Genomic DNA, 19,315 nt, shown 5'->3' on the forward strand with positions numbered 1-19,315 from the left:
CTACGTATTTTGCATATTATCAAACAAAACATTTGATCAGCTCATAAAATATGATGCATTGTCATAGATTACACTACCAATCAGGATATAAAGTAATTAAAATTAGCTCCACCTCAACTAGCTACATACAGCTAAATGAAAATTACTTTTACTTTTAATACTTGAAATTCATTTAGATGTTATTACTTCTGCGTTTTTAAGACTTTTACTTGCAATGGTCTATTTTTACATTGTGAGATTGCTTTTAATTAAGTAAAAGATCTGAATACTTTGACCGCTGCATCTACAGTATTATTATATGGGCATCCTATCGGCTGCTGTCCAAACTTGGAGGCTGCTGCCCTCTACAGGTTGATCTTTGGCAACAATACCACTACATTTTACACAGGAATACAGATACTGTATAACTGTACTGTTGATGAATTATTAAAGTAAATGGGAAAGTTGAATTTATGAAAAAACACTGCATTTTATACATACATTTAAATAATGTATGTATAAAATGTATGTAATGTATATAAAGAGTAAATATTGTTTTACCAAAAACGTATGGCTTTGTCTAACACTGTCTTTTTAGGAAGTGTTTACGAATAGTACAGTCGCTATGTGTGAGACATTTTCTGCTGATGTGACTTGTAATATTCACTGAAACATGGCTATGAGGTCCCATTTTTCATAATTTAAGGAGATATGAGGGTCACTGTGGGCATTGTAGCCCTTTTTAAAAGAAATAGTCCTACTTACAGTGACAGTAGAAAATTGCACAGTAAATGCAAAAATATGTCACTGTCCAAACACATATGGACACTCTATATAGCATGCCAGAATTGTAGCCAGTTTGAGAAATGAATAAAAAGCAGAATGGTATATTTTTTGATCAGGAATTCAAAATATGTAGTTTATTCACATATCAGTTTTCTACATCCAGTTAGCCTGTTGCACTGGAATCTCTCCCAGAAGGCAACCGACAAATGACAGGCTGTTTAAACACAAGGCTAACAAACTGTTAAACATACACATTTAACAGCTGTTCTGCAAGATGCCAATTACATAATAACCTGTCAAAAAAAGATTCTTCAAATATTGTTGTATTTATTTCATTTCTGGAGAAAATGGGAAAAGTAGCTTTTTTTTTTTTTTACAAGGGCAGTATTCATAACAAACAGACATTGTATTTTGTAGCATGGAGAAAGAAAGAGACTACAGTAAAAGCGCAGCTAGTAACCTAGCAACTGCATCTACTAATAATGGTAATCAATAATAATTATTCTAAACTAATATGTCCCACCTTGTGTCCTGATTTGAGTGACAATACATTATTAATGTACCATGAGTAATTTGTTTCCACCTTGTGAATGAATCAGATTTACTGGGGGCGGACCAGTGAGTTTCTCCTTAGGATTCGCATTCATATTCTACTATAAAAGCAACTCTGACTTAAAAAAAAATAATTTACCGGGTATAGATCAACCGGCACCCGTAAAGTCAACCCCGTCTCAGTACTCAGTACTAATTCTGGTCATTGCAAGAAATTAAGTCTTTTAGGAACCATTCAAATGAAACAGCCTGGATGAAATTGACTGTAGAAAAACGGTTTAAAATCATTGTTTCTCCAATAGAAGGTGTTTGAACAATCAGATAGAAAGGCAGCAGTTACATCTCCATCTCTGATAATGGCTGTCAAGGACCAACTGTAGGTAGCACTTTGTTCAAAGCGATGACATAACATGCTGTATAATAAGTGAGTGCAATAATTTCCATTCATCCATCCATCAGCCTTCCATTCCTTCATGTGTTTATATATTTTATCGTTCACTAGGGGGAGTAAGTGCATTTTGAGCTCTGGCCCCACTCCTTCAGCAAGGTGGCCTTCACTGGCTTGTCCCTCTGCATTTTGCAAAATAAGTAAAGGACACCAAGTGGCTCAGCATCAGCACATCACCACTGTTGAAAAGTTATGCAACAGTGACTTTTCTACTATAGACCTGTACAACAGTATGGACACACTACTGAGTTTCTTCATTGCCAGTTCCTGTCATTTGCCACTTGTAACATGTCACAATGTTGGACCTGAACAAGGAGTTTTAGATTGAGAGATATAGTGGCTCTGCATCTGTCTTTTTCTTGATTGCATTCTGTCACTGGAAATTACAAAACAATTTGCTCATTTGAAATCATTTTGTTCAGATTGCAGCACCACTCAGAACTGTTTATAATGTTACAGGAATAGTTGCTGTAGCTTTTGAGGTCATTCAGTTAACTTTTAACTGGAAAGGTTCAAAGCCCAAGGATTAGGTGTGCATGTGCGGAACATCTCTACATCCCTCTCCTCTCATCACCCTGAACCTTGCAAGGCCAATGCTGAGAGAGTCGACCATTTGGGACTACTTTACATCACGACATTTATATATATATAAAAAGTAGTGTTTAGTAGAGTTTTTGCTGACCCTTTACTTGGTACTTTTCCTATCTTGGCACAATGGTTTAGACATGTGCTTTAGATGGTTGAAAAAGCACCACCAGACTGCAACATTTACCTTGATCCCACAGGTTAACCTCTCTGAGCTGCTAGCTTAGCTACAACACATGTACTACACAGTTTTTACAAAAAGAAGTGAATGTGCTTCTAGTGACTGTAAAAGCTCTGTGTGTTTCCAGTGCAGATACAGAGTCGGTCAGCAGCTGCTTATAGCTGGTACTCCAGTTAACTGTTCCTGCCAGTCTGTCAGTCAATCCAGTGTCGAGGCCACGCCCCTAAAGTGGCTGACCTTTGCAGGTCTCTGATGCATTTTTTACATTTGCTAGAAGACTTGTTAGGTGTACTTACACTTAAAATAGCTCCATTCCACTGTCCAAGCAAGCAAGTGTGATAGCATGGCCCTGGTACTGGAAAAACTAAATAGAATGCAGCCATCAATACTGTAATTCTATCAGTTACATATTTGTTTGACAAGTCCGACTGTCCACTGTAAGAAAAGCCTATTGAACGGCTACGGTTGAAGATTGCTTACAAACAATCCAAAAGTGCACTAGCGTCTCAGATGCCATAATTCTGGGGAAGGAAATGTAAATATAAAAGTTATACTGCAGATCATGTAAAATAAACTTATGACATTTTTGTTACACTTATTTTTTCTTTCCAAGAGTTAGATGAGAAGATTACACTCACAAAATCTGTCTGTTAAATATGAAGTTACAGCCGCAAGGTGATTAGCTTGGCAAAAAGAGGAAATGGGGTGAAATGGATAGCCTGGCGGTGCCCAAAGCTAAAAAGCCCACCTAAAGCTCACTAATGAATACATATCTCAGTTATCTCTTGGCTGGCTGGGCAGAGTTTATGGTGGGGGCGGAGAAATATTCAGGCACATAGCCACTTGTAAAACGACATCTCATTTTTACATGTTTCTATATGAATTAAACTAATAAGATAAGACATGTTATATTTAATAGGTAGATACAAAGTGGTATCAATCTTCTCATCTAAATCTCAAAGCAAAAAAAGTGTATTTCCCAGAGTGTCCAACTATAATCCTTTAAATTCAAAGCAAAATGTTTTGAGTACATATTTTTAGCTATGCAGGTGTAGTACTGGAAAACACAGATCAGCAGGCTCAAGTGTCCCACTCACTGTGGGCTATCTAACAGGCTCAGAATAGTGTGTGAATGACGCTATCCTTAGGATCACAGAAACACCATTATCAGTACACACTGACATCACTCAGCCCTCCACAACAGCAATGCAACACCCCTCCACGGCTCACACACACCACTGCCCGCCTCCTGCAGCACAGTCATTGTGTTCACCGGTCAGCCCATTGTCTGTGCGCAGGCTTGGTGGACAATGTCGCCAATCTCTGTCCAAACCATGATCCAACACTGCTATTGTGACCCGTCTTTTTCCCCACTTAACCAGACAAGATGGTGTTCCCCTGTGATGAGCGGAGGAGGAGGGGGGTCCTCTGGTCTGCCTGGCACTGGGGTAGAGAATGTGAAGAGGGCAAAGATTATCAATCTGTGACACTAGTACAGTCTCTGTGGTGATCGTGACAAACGTGGACGGGCTACGTATACAACCCCCAGCCAGGATGTCAACATCACTATGATTTCTCTACTTGCAGTGAGTATTACACAGTGGAAGTGCCTGCGTCTCTGCAGATGGGTCCTTGCAGTTTTTCTGCCTCCAGCTTGAAGTCAGGATACTGAGAAGAGTTGAAAGCAGCTTGAGCAAATGAAATGTACAACTTAACTGGTGGAAGATTCTCCCGGAAACTGGATTATTTTTACATGGAACATCATTTATTCAGAATGGAAACATGGACAAGACCAAGTAACTGATCTTCCAAACTAACCATTGTAATGCTTTGGCTAAGGTTGTGTGATGGGATGCAGATGGATGGAGAGCAACACATGACACTCATTTAAGTCCAAGGGACTTTTCACAGAAGTTTAGCTGAAGCCCAGGATGTTTAATACGGTTACCATATTGGTTGTTGTAAATAGAAGAGTTACTGTTAAATTCATGTTGTTGAACACTTTTATACGGTTGTATTTTGATCATTGACTTGAAATACAGCACAATCTTACAAGGCGGTTGTGGATTGGCGTTGGGACCACTGCCACACCTGAGATGCAGACCTTCTACCAGCCCCGCCACACCATCCATCACCCTTCTGAGCTCTACCTGGACCCCACGCTGATGCAGCGTCGTGTCGTGGAAGATCAAGTGGAGCTTTGGTGGTTCAGAGAGCCACGCCACTCCCTTTTGTGTTACTGTGCCTCGGTGGCCCTCATAGTGGGGCTGGGCCTGGGTGGTGTGGGCCTCCTCTCCTCCACCACCACCAGCCTGTCTGGCGAGTGGCGCCTTGGGGTGGGTACGACCCTCTGCTTATTAGCCCTGGCTGTTCTGCTCAAGCAGCTTCTCAGCTCTGCCATACAGGACATGAACTGTGTGCACAGCCGACGTCGGATCGACCAGCTGAAGAGCGGCGGGAGGGCTGACCCAGCGCTGATCTTAGCTGTGGGGCTGGCAGTGATGGTCTGTGGGACAGTGCTTCTCTGCGTAGCCACAATTGGCAACCAAGGTCATGACAGCAGGGAAATGTTGGTGTCTAGTCTGGTGCTGATGGCTGCTGGGACAGGCATGGCTCTAGCTGTGGTGGGCTACAGTGTGCTCATCTACCTTAAAAGAAGAAGGGAGCAGAGGGATGATGATGATGATGATGATGAGAATGAGCAGAGTGAGAAGGTTGGGCAGCCGAGCTGTCAGGGTGTTCAGTGTGTCAGGAGGACAGACGAGCCAGGCCAGGAGAGAGACATCCTCCAGCAGGACCAGCCTGATCTGAATGGACTAAATGGGCGAAATCACTGAGAGAAAGGTTGTAACAAAACAGTTGATGGATCAGTAATCCTTCTGCATGTTTTTACTGGCTGGATGCACCATTTTCATACAACTGAGTATTTGTGGTTGAAATTATAGACTCTTATTATACTGTAAGTTATAGCAAATCAAAATATTACTGTTTCACATTTTTTCTGTATTCATAATATTTGTTTTCACTGACTCAAAGATTAGAAAGTTAGCAAAGTAAATGAAAGAATGGATATGACATTTGAAGTACATTTCTAATAAAATGATTTCAGACTATACGTACAAATGCTTTAAAATATCTTTTGCCATCTTACATGAACACACTCAAGTTCCTGCCTTTCGCACACGCTGGGCACTTTTAGGCTGAAACCTGTAACTTTCTTTACATTCAGACTACACAAAAACAATAAAGTGTCAAGTTGTTTCATTCATTCTTTGTTGTTGATTCACAGCCAAATTATAAATCAACCAGCATAACTTGAATGTAAATACTTTACTTACTCAAACGATGCCATCAACATTTTTCATTAGCAACAACTTATAGATGGATATATACAGACACAACACATTCCTTTTATTATATTGTATGATAATCTGTCTGGCAACATATCGACTTACTGGATCTCTTTTGGGAAAAGCGCAAAGTATATATACTGTAGGCAAACATGACATCAGCAAGGTGCAGATAACACTTTTTCCTTCACTGAATCTGATATCGTGCACCCAGTCGAAGTATATGATGGGATGTGGGTTACAATTAGAAAAATATAAGGGTTGGACCCAAATGCAAGACAGGCCAGGCAGCAGAATAACTTCAGTGATTTATTGAAGAAAACTTACAGGCTGGTGCAAGAACAGGTAGGCAGACAGGTAAACTGGTATAATTCCAGAAAAAGTAAAGAGGAAAAACAAACAGGAACTGGTAGGGAAAACACCAAGAGCAGAGTATCCATGGGGAACTGACGCAGAACCAAGAAAACACAAAGACTCAATACACAGGTGAGGGGAGGGATGACAAGACACAGGTGAAAATAATCAAAACTGGAGGGAAAACAGACAAAGACAGGAAGTGAAGGAAAAAAAAGGCCCAAGAGAAGGAACATTACAAAATAAAACAGGAAACCACCAAAGAAAATCCAAAACCATGACAATGTGCTCACAACTATTATATTGCACTCAAATAATTTCAAACAGTAACAATTTTCAGAAAATCTATTTACTTCTGTTTATATATTTACTTTATTATAGTGCTATTCAAAGGAAAAGTGTGTAGGATTTAGTGCTATCTAGTGGTGAAGTTGCAGATTGAGTAACTAATTAACTGACTGTGAAGTGTACTTACTGTTCCAATGTTTGGTTTGTCCGGCTGTAGATAAAAACGGCTCATTCTAAGGTAACGAAAACTCATCCGTTCCTATATGTAGTTGATTATACACTAATGAAAACATAACTATGAGTATTATATTCCATTTATGCCAGTAGATCCTCCTAAATATTAGTCCAGGTTTGGATATATATAACTGTGCCTCATTCATTTTTCACATTTATCATACATTTATCTACTGTGCACTTTCAACGGTTCCCAAGCTAAGGGTCATGGCCCCTCCAAGGGCTCACGGGATAATCCCCCGAAATGATTAAATGGAACAAGAAAAAAGAAAAAAAACACAATTCTGACAAACAAATAAAATCTTTTTTATGTGATATGTAGAGTTATGCCCTTTCTGGCCTATAGCAATTGTTTAAATGAAACAATATGAGACTTTTTGAGGGGAACTCACTCTTTGGTGGAACCCCTAATAGTTCATTGACATGGTGTGATGCTGTGTGAAGAGGTTGCAGGTAGGCAGTATGATTCATTTTAAAGGGTTACAAGCCAGAAAGGTTTAGAATCAACATCTTCTCCATAGTGTCATTAAATCTTAGATGTAAACCTGCAGTTTCCGATGAAGTTTCCCTTTATCTAATCACCCTATAGTGAACTGAAGATCATCGTCGCTGTCTTCTACCCCTTCCTCGCCATTCTCCTCTCTTTCTCTCTCTGCCCTGTCTTTCTCACTGGCCTGGATATAGTTATCCTCAATGAAGCCATCATCATCTTCGTCCAGTCCTCTTGGAGTCCCTCCAGCCACTCCCATTCTACCCATCCCGCTGTTAGGGAAGGACGCCTCCTCCTGGCCGTACTGGCTGACCCCGTCGGCCTCCTGGAGCAGGGAGTGTCTGTAGCTGGCTATGAAGCGATGGAAGAGGCGAAACTTGACAGCCATCACAATGATGAGTGAGATGGTGAGGACTGTGCCCAGTCCTGCAGCCAGATAGGACCACTCCACAGACTTTGAGCCCTTGTCTGGGTTGGCTGCCCCTAGGAAGTGAGCAGGAAAAAAATAAGATAACTTTAAATACAGTGAGGTTAACACCAGTGCATTCAGTTTCCTGTAAATGAAGTGTTATAAAGTTCAAAGTCCCTCAAACACACCTGGTCATAAATAGTTATGGATGATGGTAAAATACTCAACAGAGTGAGTCTTTTGTTACTCACTTCGAATGTCAGTACTGTTACTGTTTAAGTGATCTTCTTCCATCAGAAGGTGTCTCTGAGCACCTTTGTGTCCTCCAACATCAGATACTGTAGCCAGATGTGCTTCTTTAATAAAAGCTCCACAGAACAAAAACACCACGAAGACGCTGCAGCTCCACCGACCCATCTCTGTGTCCTGAGGGAAGAAACCTAAAGAAGGCAAATCATCAACTGATTACATCTGCTGACGATCATGAGTGGGTTTTGGGAGAGGCACAGCATTTTAAATGCTTAGGTTTTGAAAATTGTTCCCTTTTGTGATACCATCCTGAGGAAACACTATGCAGGGAAATGCAAGGAGGGAAATTTGCACTAAGAAGACCATACCTTTGGAAAATACGATTTGACTAACTCAAGGCTGTAGCTGAACTTAAAAAAGATGTTGTTGTTTTTACACAAAGACTGTGATTTTGTTGCCATCTCACATATTATCTTTAGAAATGAGAAGTTGTTGGTTTTTTTGCAGCCAGTTTAGAGAGAAGGAACAACTCCAGCTACCAGTAACTTTATGTACATATAGGTGTTGTTATAAGAGAATGGGAATCCATCCGTTAATGTATGACCCATGCCACTTTTCACATTTCATAACCAACAAACTAGTGTCTTGTAACTATCAATAATCTTTAAAACCGATGCTGGTATATGAAAGGAATTATATGATCATAAATGAAATTATAATTATATATATGAATTCTTAAAGCATGTTTAGAGTTTATTGACCAAATTCCTCTTTATTGTCCTAACCCTTTCTATTTTTTCATAGAATTTGATTGATTGATCTTCCATTTACACACATTTAGTTTCAAAGATATTATTAGACTTTATTTACATGCACAATGATTGTAATCCTTTGTTTTGGGGAATCAAAACCATGAAATATCCGCAATAAACCTCCTCCAGAGCAGAATATAAAAGGCTCTTATCATCATCAGCTGATGATATCGTTCATTCCAAATAAAAATATAAAAAACTAATGAATGTGTAATCCATGAGCTAACAGGTGCCTTCAACCAGCCAATAAAAATGACGATTTATTAACAAACGATTTGACCTGAACAAGAATGCACACAGAAGCCATCACATGATATTAGGGAGGTCTTGAGCAACATTCATTATAATAGTCCTGAAATGCTTACTAATTAACTTTGAACAGAATGAACATACTTATGTTATGGATAATAATCCCCAATCCAGACAGTAGACACAGTGTTTCCATACAGTATATTTTGGCTATGTGTAATTTGAGGCAACAATAGATACAGGCGATAATGGTAAAATGAATGCAGGCCAACACAGTAGCAGTGTCTCAGTCAAACACTGGTCATATGACTACAGCAGACCAAATACTGTGTAACCTACATCACCAAGAAACACATATTGGTACATATAAGGCACTACTACAACAACAACAACAACAACAACACAAACACACAAACACAGAAGACAAATCTAAAATGACTTACCTGTACAAAATAGGATAACTGACAGAGCAGGTGTTTGTCTCTTAGACTTGACTTTTAACTGCTGTTTTTGTCTTCCTCTTCAGCTCCTTGTTGAAAAATAAGTCTTGCTGGGCAAAGGTTGCAGACTATAATGTCACCCTTCCTGCACCATGCCCTAAGACAGAGATGTTAATAAGTAACTTTATCAGGTCAACCACCCATTTCTCCTCCTAATTCCCTTTTCACTCCGTATTCAATTCAGGAGTGACTTCAAACATGTTTTTATATACATTCAGTATTTTTGTTACGGGTTATAAGACAAGGCAACAATGTTATTTCCACAATTTACTCTTCCAAAATAGAGGTCAATAATCAATCAAAGAAAGCCTGTGGATAAATTGTCACAATTGTTGCATCTGTGCTCTGAGGCCAGACAGTGGCACTGTTATCACATGTGTGAAACAAACACACTCCACAGAGTCTACATGCTGTGTGTCTATGTAGGGGAAATCTCTGGCCTTACATTGCTTCAGTGGCTTTTTCTTTCATATTTCTTTTTCTTGAACCACTAAATCATCAGATGTCTAAGTGGTGGCACTGAGGAGGCAGGTTGCCTCATATTTTACAGTCAGAAACTGTAAAAGTAGAAATATTTATCTGATTTTAACATTTCCAGCCACCCTTGAATGAATGATGGGGAAAATAACCAAATCTAAGTTTAAAATCGAGATATTTCATAAAAACTTCTATTAAAAATGTTCCAAAAGAAAACAACAATTTGCACAAACCTAAGGAAGCCCCTAAACCCCTTATTTTTTTAATGCCATTATCATTAAAACGCAAGAGCAATTCTTTAAGATAATTTATCACAAACGACTTTCAACAATAATTACAGGCTAATTATGGACAATGTGAACAGTGACAGTGTAATTTCATTCATTCACAATTCATTTAACTGTCTGACATTGTCATGTCTGCCAGGGAGGATTCAAAGTTGAACTGGAAAGAAATGTTACCAGAAAGCATTTCGGAGAGTTAATTTAAGCATTTTGTGGCAACATGAAGCAATACTGACAAAATACATAACAAATGTATTAATTATTAAATGAGCTCCTTGCAATGTCCAGATTGTTTTCATGTACTTTTTCCTTGTGGGTGGCTGTGGGTGGGCTCTACTTGCCACTTGACAAAAGATATTTGTGTTCTCTTTTGATTAGGCTGTTTTCATGCAGGACTTCTATATAGCAGTGAACAGCGAGCCACAGTAGTGAATAAAAGTTTGACAGGAGCAAAAAATGCCAGTGAAAATAACTACTGTGTCTTCAGAAGAGCTTCAAGTGTCTTTTTTTTCTGACACTCGATTCAGAGACACCTCGCAGCACATTTTATTACTAAGAATACAGCCTGCTGTGCGAAGGATAACTGGGAAATTCACTTTGTACACAAAACTCAGAAAAACAGCTTTTGCTGCAGTTTAATTAATTTACTTTTCTGCTGTCTTAAAATAAATCATTTTTTAAAAGATGATGCCACTGAGCCACAAACCACAGAGATCATGAAGACATTTTTGTGTGAGAAAGCAGTAACTTCAAAAGGACGTACTCAAAGCACACAGTAATCTCTTAAATTAGCACTGTTTCTTCCTTTGCATCAGCTTAGGCATGAAGTCCTTTTATCTCGAATGAACAAGACTTTTTTTTCTTTGTGGAACTTTTTTCTTTTTAATCAGCTCCAACCAGCATATACTTTCATTTAGTGATGTACAATAATTACTCATCTCAAAATATGTTACTGGTTTGGTACAGTTCGTTCCACCACTGCCAACTAAAGAAGCAAAGCATAAATAATTTCAAATAGAGTAATCTAATTTAAAAGCTTAATATATTTATGGAATACTGTCTTAATCAGTAGCCACCAATGTGCATATTAAAACTGGAATTCTACATATATGGAAACATAATAGAATGTTGTACTTGAGTTGTGATATTAACTTTATAGTTACTTTCCGGTCAAGTTTAAGTCAATCCATCTCGTATCTTTCTTGAAACATATACACAGTCGAATGCATTTGATCCTATTACATTGTATTATATTAGAGTCTTATTTGAAACACTTTCATGAAAGGTGAAAATATTTTGAAATAAGGCTAATCACATCAGTGGCGACAGGGATTGAATGCCTTATTGAAATGGGTAATTATGAATGATTGTCAAAAGTACATCTATTCACCACAGTCCACTCTCTATAATCTGCCACCTACTATGATATGTTTATAAGATTGTTTTGGCTATTGTGTTTTAATCTATTGAAAGCCTTTTATTCATAATAATAGTGATGACCTTCAGTTCTGAGGGGAAGCAATCAAAATACAATTTGTGTCATTATGGGCAATTCTGACTCATACTGACACAAGCTCATAGGGCATTCAATAACAAACCAGATTGACTGGTCGGTTGAATGCAGCCATCATATTGTACACATTTGCCTTTTTTCCGAATTAACAGTTACTTCTCATCAACCCTCCAATACATTCACATGGCTTATTAATATACAGAAGTCTCTGCATAGTTTGAAGCTAAATAGATGCTAATGGAGGTTTTGCAAGTCAAGTTGTTCACTATTCCAGGAATAAACTTCTCGCTCTGTGTGCAGATAAGTGTGCAGTTAGACTGAGAAAAAGGATCCAGCCAATTTTAATCCATTATAGCATTTCTCATTATGCAGACCTGAAGCAGAGAAAAATGTCTTTGGTGCTTATAAACCAGTGCAGTGTGCTAAAACTCTTCATTGAGGGAGGAGGCATTGGGTTATTTATGTTATGGATGTATTAAATCCTTTATTTTCACACAAGTAGATAAGGCCATGAAAAAGATTGTCTAATGCTTATAACAATGATCAAAGCAATTTGGTTGTCACTGTCATCCTTTTCACTCAGTCTTTTTTCTTTTTTACCACATACATTTTCAGAAATGCTCCTGCTGGCTTTCCAAGTCCCTGCCTCACTCCAGAGAGAGATTAAGAACCCAAAGCTTTAGCACCCAAACTGTCTGACTTTAAGTCTCACCACACATCTCATCTTTTTCTCTCAATGTCTTCAGTTGGCAAAGTGGCTTTAAAGCAAAGGGAAAAAATAGGAAAAGCCTTCATCATCAGAGTTTGAAGCTGGATGTGTTTACTACAAACACAACAAATGTCAGCTTGGCACTGGCAGTGGAGTTGCTCATAAGTTTGTTCTAAGAAACTTTAAGATAAATCGATGAGGAGATGAATTCCTTTCAGAATAGTGCCAGTACCACACACTGCTATAATGGCTGCAATTGAAAGAGTAATAATCAATCTTTAAGTCATAATTATCTTACTTTTAGCAGTTTCCACATTGATATTCCTTTGTAGATAACACATATCTGAGTGTATGTGCATCAATATCCTGTTACAGTTCACAATGTAAATTGTATGAGCTATGTTTGTTGCTTTTCTTCTACATGACATCTGGCCAGTTTAGACTACCAGTGGAATGGCACCATCACTGCATAATAATCAGGTTGCCTTCTGATCCAGATTTTATTGATGCTCTTTCAAGAACTGTGTGGATATACCACTATGTACATTCCTGCTGTGCATTTGCAAAACATTGCCATCAACAAAGTAAATTGAACTCCCAGTCTTGTTTTCCTCTGTTATTCTTTGATGTATGCTGCAGCAAATTACACACACACAGCCTGATGTTGAGAATTACAAATAAATAAATAGAAATAGAATTTATCAACATAATGTGTGAGTACAACAGAAACTCCTCCAAACATTTGCGCAACATTTTATGAAGTAACATATAATAATATCATTTTAACGGAGAATATAACAGACAGAACAAAAACACTGAGGTTTAAAACACTGAGGTCACTTTCCACATACAGAAACAATTACATAAGCAAAACCTTCTCATGAATACAAGACATGACACTTTGCATAAAACAATTCTCCGTTGCTAAAACAAGGACACTTGAGAGTTTTGAGAAGGAGCTGACTACATACCAACCATAGTATGTAAGTGGGTCCAAAGAAATGCAGTTTTGTGATCTCTTAAGTAACATTGTAAAGCAATCAGAACTCTTCAGACAGATGCCAAACAGCTGGTGTAACATCTAGTGACATTGCATTATACAGTGTCATACTGCCATTTACTATACAATGTGTATTGATGTGAAATAGTGATCCAAATGTACTGTACGTTTGGCTAAATAAGAAGTTAGGATAGTTTCGCATTTTTTAGGTCTGTAATAAAACAATGCTCAACATTCCCTTACAGTATGTACACTGGTTCGTGTCATAATTGCTTTTTTGCGCAGTCTTTGTTCTTGCATTCTCCAGTCAACAGTAATTAATATGAAGCTTCATAAGCCTGAGACAAATTAAGTGTATTATAAACGCCAAATTCTCCTTTAGGTCACATTCACACATAATAAACATTGGCGCATATTCGCCTCCCGTTCACTGCCTTTCTCAGCAGGCGACGGTCATTGTCTAAATTTGTGCATGTGTGACCGTGCCCTTATTGTTACTCTCCTGCAACTCAGCAAAGAAACATTGTGGAAACACAAAGAAGGAATTTTGTTGACTACAACTTTTGAAGATCACTTATCTAAGCCTCATATTAAAAGTACATATAAAGACACATGAATGTGTTTATGAAGCTTTCCTTTAAGTTAATTTGGAATTGTCACATAAAGGACACTGAAAGAATGCAAATTGTTGAAGACACTTCCGCTTTGGCCTCACTTCACAGACCCACTAGCTCTGAACACCATACATAATGTCAATGTTAAAACAATGCAAGATGCTGCGGTGGTGGGGGCTTGTTGCTTAAGGTGAGCAATGAAATACAAACAAGGAGTTCTAGTTTGAGTAGCAGATGTGTGAATTTGAAGTTTTCTCAAACGCCCAAACGCTGTAAAGGGATTTATAATACTCTTGAGACAGGATTTTACAACTCAGAAACAATCATGACGGCAATTGCATTTATCACCACAAACGTGAAGTAAACAATAAAAATATGGTGTTCTAGTTACAAAGTCATCTACCAGGAGGATCCCTGCTTTGGCACTTCCTCTGCATCAACTCACTGGGCTCATTCAAATGAATGAGGGGGCTGGTTTGATTTCATTTGTATGCAGAGTTAAAGTCGGTCCGAACTCAGCCGGCTTGGTTAGTTAAGTAAAATTATGCATAGTGTTAGTTCAGGCAGAGCACTGATTGGTATCAGCTGTTTCATTCATGCTTCACAATCACTGGATTATTCACAGCTGTGCGTCTATCAGCTCACTAGTACCATCCAATCATATTCATCCAGCTGTACAGCGGGCCATTACAACATGGTAACCATCACTGTTATCTGCTGACACAGCTCCCTGCATCACCCTCCTCATGCTAAAGATTTTGGTATTGTATCGTTTATTAGGATTTAATGTCCATGCATGTGTTTGTTAAGGAGAGATTAGTTATCTCACCAAAATCCTTGTTGCTACTCAGACTCTTTGAGAGCTCCATCACAGAGCACATCTAAAATTTGTTTCACCATTTGCTGTAAACAGTCATTTAATTTTGTCTGTCTGCTATCACTTAAAGGCAAAAATGGCAACAACAACAAAAAAAAAACTTTAATAAATAGGCCAGTTAATCATGGCCTTAATTAAAAGAAATCAGCTTTTAAGTTTGATAGGAGCCTCTGGTGTCAAAATCAGACATGCCCAACCTTAATACTTTTATAATTACTAGAGGTGTCTTGTCATGAAAACGTAAACATAGATCATTTTAAGCATTTGAACGAATACCCAATGCTCTCATTTTTCTGGTGAGGAAATTCAAAAAGTTGAGTCTCATCACGCTGTAGATCCTCCTTCAGTCCCTGAGTAAAATGTAGCAGATGTGGCTACAGACTTTACAGCCTTACTGTCCGGACCACAGCTTTAGCATCATTCCTAGATATACATGAAACTGTACATCCTGAGTAAACACTCCAGCCTCTCCCCATTCAGTAATTGTCCTAGCATATCCCTTAATGATTCAACAAATGTTAATGAGTCTTTGGCTATCTTGAGACCAATTATGAACATTGTCTTCCAAGACGATGCATACACTTTCAATTACTACTGCCTGGTGGTGAGATACTTCCTTATGCAGTCATGAGGAGGAGAGAAATTTTGTGCTTGAAGAAATTCATTAAGGCTTTTAGAGCCTCCATTGTGCATGCTTGCTAAGTTTGGTCTACAGCCCTCAGAGTGCTTCTGTTTTTTCTCCGGGTGTTAGTATTACACAATTTTTACTGCGCTCAACCACCACAACTCCCCTGTACACACACACACACACACACACACACAAACACACACACACACAAAATTATGTCAGCTACTGTCATAGCCTCCACCTGGCAGCTCAGTCTGCCTTCAGATTCAGCAGTTCTCTTGCCCTTTGGACAGCTGGTCCCATTTTTAACGTATCACAGAGAACTATGAGGGACTTTCCACTTTCACACTGGTGACGTTAGCTGTGAAGCACCTCTGGAACAGCACCTCAGGGTCTGGCGGCTGGTTATCACAGTCCAGCTTCCTGCTCATGAAATGTTTTCTGAATCCCTGCGGACCAGTGGCACATGTCGCTCTCACTTGACTCGATCCCTCACTGGCATCTCCTGCTGAGAATCACATAAAGAATTGCAAAGAAGTGGGTGATTTAAAACCAGAAATGCAACTGATTGCAGAGATTTTCTCTGAATTCAAGGCTTCCAGAAAGAAACTAATTCCTATTATCATAGTCTATCACAGAGATCCCACACACGCACGTACCTGGTGCTCTGAGGGGTAGGCCGTTGTCAAGACGACTGGGTTTGGTGGCAATGAAGAGGTAGCAGAGGACACATACAGTGATGAGGAAGGCAAGGAGGACCACTGCAGCAATGGACAGACCAACCAGAGCGCCGATACTGAGGGGAGAGGAGAGGTGGAAAAAAATATATTGAATGAGGGAAGATTAAATATAGAAAAATAATGCAGTAAAGGGTATGAGGAGAGATATTGCATCAAACTAATGAAATAGAATATTCCCCATAATGGTACAGCATTTAAACATGAATACAATAGTAATTAAAATTTGTTTTTCATCCACAAATGAAATAAATCTTATTGTGTATGGTGTAGTTGTACCTTTCTCACTGGCTTAAAGTATTAAGTACAAAGGACTCCAGCAGCAGAAGTGAGTAAAGGTTCAAAGCAGGTGCCATATTTCCACATAGTTAAAAATCTAAATAAAGAATGTTTGCCACACAGGGACAGGGAGGGTTCTAGGGTGGCATGGGGTGGCCAAAAAAATGCCTTGCCACTCAGCTGCTACCCCAGCTTGGTGTCAAATGCTGTCAAATTTAACACACTGATTTTGATTCATTTCACAAATAACGGAATTAATACCTATAAATTAATGTTCTGTTATGGCCACATTTTAGACCAAGTGAAAGGCTAAAACAATTATTACATTTAACATTAATTGGGGAAAATGTCTGAAGATTTGGAAATAAAACGATTCATTGATTTATAATGCACCTTTAAATATATCTATTTAATGTTTTACTAATGTGCCACAACAATGGAATGTTTTTGAGTTCAAATATCTTAATTTGGGGGCTTTTCCAAGTAAATATTGATATATGTGATTGCTTGCGGTTAAACCAGCATATATTTCTGCCACCCCCTAACATCACCCAAACGCACCTCTTGCCACCGCACAGCGATTAGTTTGTTAATTCAGAATTTCAATTAAGTGACAAAATAAGTAATGAAATAATGAGGGGGGGGATTATCAATAAGAAAAACCCCAAACAAACACTTTGTGCCACATGGAAATTGCGCTTACCTCAGCCACCACATGTATCCGTATTCATACGGGAAAAAACTGTTGGGATCATCACAGCAATATTTCACATCATTAAATCCGCAGCAGTACACAGCAGTGACAGCGTTTCCCGGTCTGGGGCAGGAGAATCCGTCCACAAACACACTGTCAGCGCTGTAGTAGCTGCTGCATTCAGCGCTCATGCTGCAGCAGGTGTATTAAAGAAAGAAGAAAAAAAACACTAATTATCCGTAGATTAAAGTGAGGAAAAAGAAGGTGCCTGTATCCTCAGTGTGAACGTGCGCTCTGCTGTCACACCAGAGGCAGAGTGTGTTTCTCCATCAGCTGTGTGTTTCCCAATGAATGAACAAGGGGAAGAGACAGAGGTGGAAGCTTTTGAATGGGAAGAAAACTGGAGCTCTCTCTCTCTCACCCCAAGCAGACGCACACATGGTCTTACTAATCTGCTTAGGTTTTTGGACAGCATATGCTTATTTTGATGATTATGGAATTTGTCACTTTACTTAATTTTGCAGCTTGATTCAATTCAGTTTTTCTTCTTTGACATTGTACCAGTCATTACTTGTTACCAGACGCAAGGCTGTAACAGTGGCGTGCGGGGGGGGGGCAATTGTTGAAAAACGCCTGCTAAACGCCTGCTCCCTCTTGGGAGCCAAAACGTGTCTTAAGTGCCCTCACTTATTATTACACCTGTTGTTCCCCTCAGTGATAATTAAATTATGGGCTGATTTTTGTGTCAGTAGAAACTGAATTTGAATCATTTAGAACTGAATCTGAATTGCTCAACTTGAATAATTGCATTAAAAAACAGAATTTGAATTGCATAATTTGAATTTGTATTGTTTAACTTGAATAACTGTATTGAAAAACTGAAGCATAATTTGAATTTGTATTGTTTAACTTGAATAACTGTATTGAAAAACTGAAGCATAATTTGAATTTGAATTTATTAGTTTGAAACTGAATCCAATAAACTTGAAACTATATTAGATTATATATTATGAATCTGAATTCACTTTCAGTTCTCTCAATTCAAATTCAGTTCTCTCAATTCATTTTCAAACCACAAGATTCAACTTTTAAGGTCACAGACAGGTCAAGGTCGTTCAGTAAGAGAATCGAGTACAGATGCATTTTTGGCCAAGCAGCACGTTTGTTTTTGACCATTTCCTGGACCTGTAGACATTGGCTAGCGAAAAAAACATGCTTAAAGGAGACATATTATGCCTCTTTTCAGGTTCATAATTGTATTTTGTGGCTCTACTACAATAGGTTTAGGTTTTAATGTTCAAAAAACACATTATTCTTCTCATACTGCCTATAGCTGGGCAGCTCTTTTCAGCCTCTGTCTGAATCGATCGGTTTTACCTCATGTCTCTTTAAGGCCCCCCTCCCGAAAAGCCCAGTCTGCTCTGATTGGTCGGCATTATGACGCGGATGACACTCCGGCCCCTCCCACTTCCGCCTCAGCGTTGCCAGCAGGTAGCTCCTCACTGCTACTGAGTTTAGCTGCATTTCTACCGTCAATATTAATTCAATAACTGCTTCTAAACCAAAAACTTAACCCGCGGACATGTTAGAGCGGGAGTCTGAAATCACGGAGAAATGAACAACATCAACAATCGGGATTTCAGCTTTCTGTGACGTTTTCCTCAGGTAAATACTGCTATATATATATATATATAAACCTCTATCACATAATGTTAGTGTTTATACCTTAATTATGAGAACCAACACTGTGTTTTATGCTTGTCTTTACAGGTACAGCAGTGAGCAGTGACCTACAGTCTACACAGCCCAGTGAAGTTAAACATATTATATATTACATAATATTAACAACATTAGTCAAGCAGTTGTTTCTAGTGAAGAAACACCCAGTAAATGTACCAAAGTAATCAGAGTAATAGTATAATGATTGCTGTAACCTCCCATCTGTTATATTTTTATACACATTAGTTTACTAAGACCATGGAAACTTACCATAATGAGGCAGAAACCTGCCTGGAATACTTTATCCTGTACAACATG

The 19,315-nt window shown here is 38.7% G+C and overlaps 3 protein-coding genes across 4 annotated transcripts; 1 reads left to right on the forward strand and 2 right to left on the reverse strand.

Moving 5' to 3' along the window:
- Positions 1-3,863: 3,863 nt before the first annotated feature.
- Positions 3,864-5,799, forward strand: tmem125b (transmembrane protein 125b). Its single transcript, XM_051409258.1, has one exon. The coding sequence runs from the start codon at positions 4,628-4,630 to the stop codon at positions 5,366-5,368; it is 741 nt and encodes a 246-aa protein (XP_051265218.1). The 5' UTR covers positions 3,864-4,627; the 3' UTR covers positions 5,369-5,799.
- A 378-nt stretch (positions 5,800-6,177) lies between these two features.
- LOC127368424 (leucine-rich repeat-containing protein 19-like) lies at positions 6,178-9,520 on the reverse strand. Its single transcript, XM_051409259.1, has 3 exons — positions 9,410-9,520; positions 7,908-8,096; positions 6,178-7,730 (listed from the first exon to the last, which is right to left on the reverse strand). The coding sequence occupies exons 2-3, from the start codon at positions 8,071-8,073 to the stop codon at positions 7,336-7,338; spliced, it is 561 nt and encodes a 186-aa protein (XP_051265219.1). The 5' UTR covers positions 8,074-8,096; positions 9,410-9,520; the 3' UTR covers positions 6,178-7,335.
- Positions 9,521-12,930: 3,410 nt separating this feature from the next.
- Positions 12,931-17,619, reverse strand: LOC127368432 (protein shisa-like-2A). 2 transcript variants are annotated; one of them, XM_051409263.1, is made up of 3 exons: positions 17,288-17,619; positions 16,228-16,364; positions 12,931-16,073 (listed from the first exon to the last, which is right to left on the reverse strand). In XM_051409263.1, exons 1-3 carry the CDS (start codon positions 17,467-17,469, stop codon positions 15,892-15,894), a joined length of 501 nt encoding a protein of 166 aa, XP_051265223.1. In that variant the 5' UTR covers positions 17,470-17,619; the 3' UTR covers positions 12,931-15,891. The 2 variants fall into 2 exon arrangements, with proteins under 2 accessions (XP_051265223.1, XP_051265222.1); XM_051409262.1 differs by having other exon boundaries at positions 12,931-16,076.
- Positions 17,620-19,315: the final 1,696 nt, after the last annotated feature.

This window comes from Dicentrarchus labrax, unplaced genomic scaffold (assembly GCF_905237075.1).
Source record: "Dicentrarchus labrax unplaced genomic scaffold, dlabrax2021, whole genome shotgun sequence".
NCBI classification, from domain to species: domain Eukaryota; kingdom Metazoa; phylum Chordata; class Actinopteri; family Moronidae; genus Dicentrarchus; species Dicentrarchus labrax.

Excerpts from the sequence above, each read along its gene's own strand:
- tmem125b (XM_051409258.1), top strand. The coding sequence starts at position 4,628 with ATGCAGACCTTCTACCAGCCCCGCCACACCATCCATCACCCTTCTGAG.
- LOC127368424 (XM_051409259.1), bottom strand. The coding sequence starts at position 8,073 with ATGGGTCGGTGGAGCTGCAGCGTCTTCGTGGTGTTTTTGTTCTGTGGA. Across the intron at positions 7,731-7,907 it reads TAACAGTACTGACATTCGAA|GGGCAGCCAACCCAGACAAG; the intron begins GTGAGTAACAAA and ends CTCACTTCCTAG.
- LOC127368432 (XM_051409262.1), bottom strand. The coding sequence starts at position 17,469 with ATGAGCGCTGAATGCAGCAGCTACTACAGCGCTGACAGTGTGTTTGTG. Across the intron at positions 16,365-17,287 it reads GGATACATGTGGTGGCTGAG|TATCGGCGCTCTGGTTGGTC; the intron begins GTAAGCGCAATT and ends CTCTCCCCTCAG. Across the intron at positions 16,077-16,227 it reads CCTACCCCTCAGAGCACCAG|CAGGAGATGCCAGTGAGGGA; the intron begins GTACGTGCGTGT and ends TGTGATTCTCAG.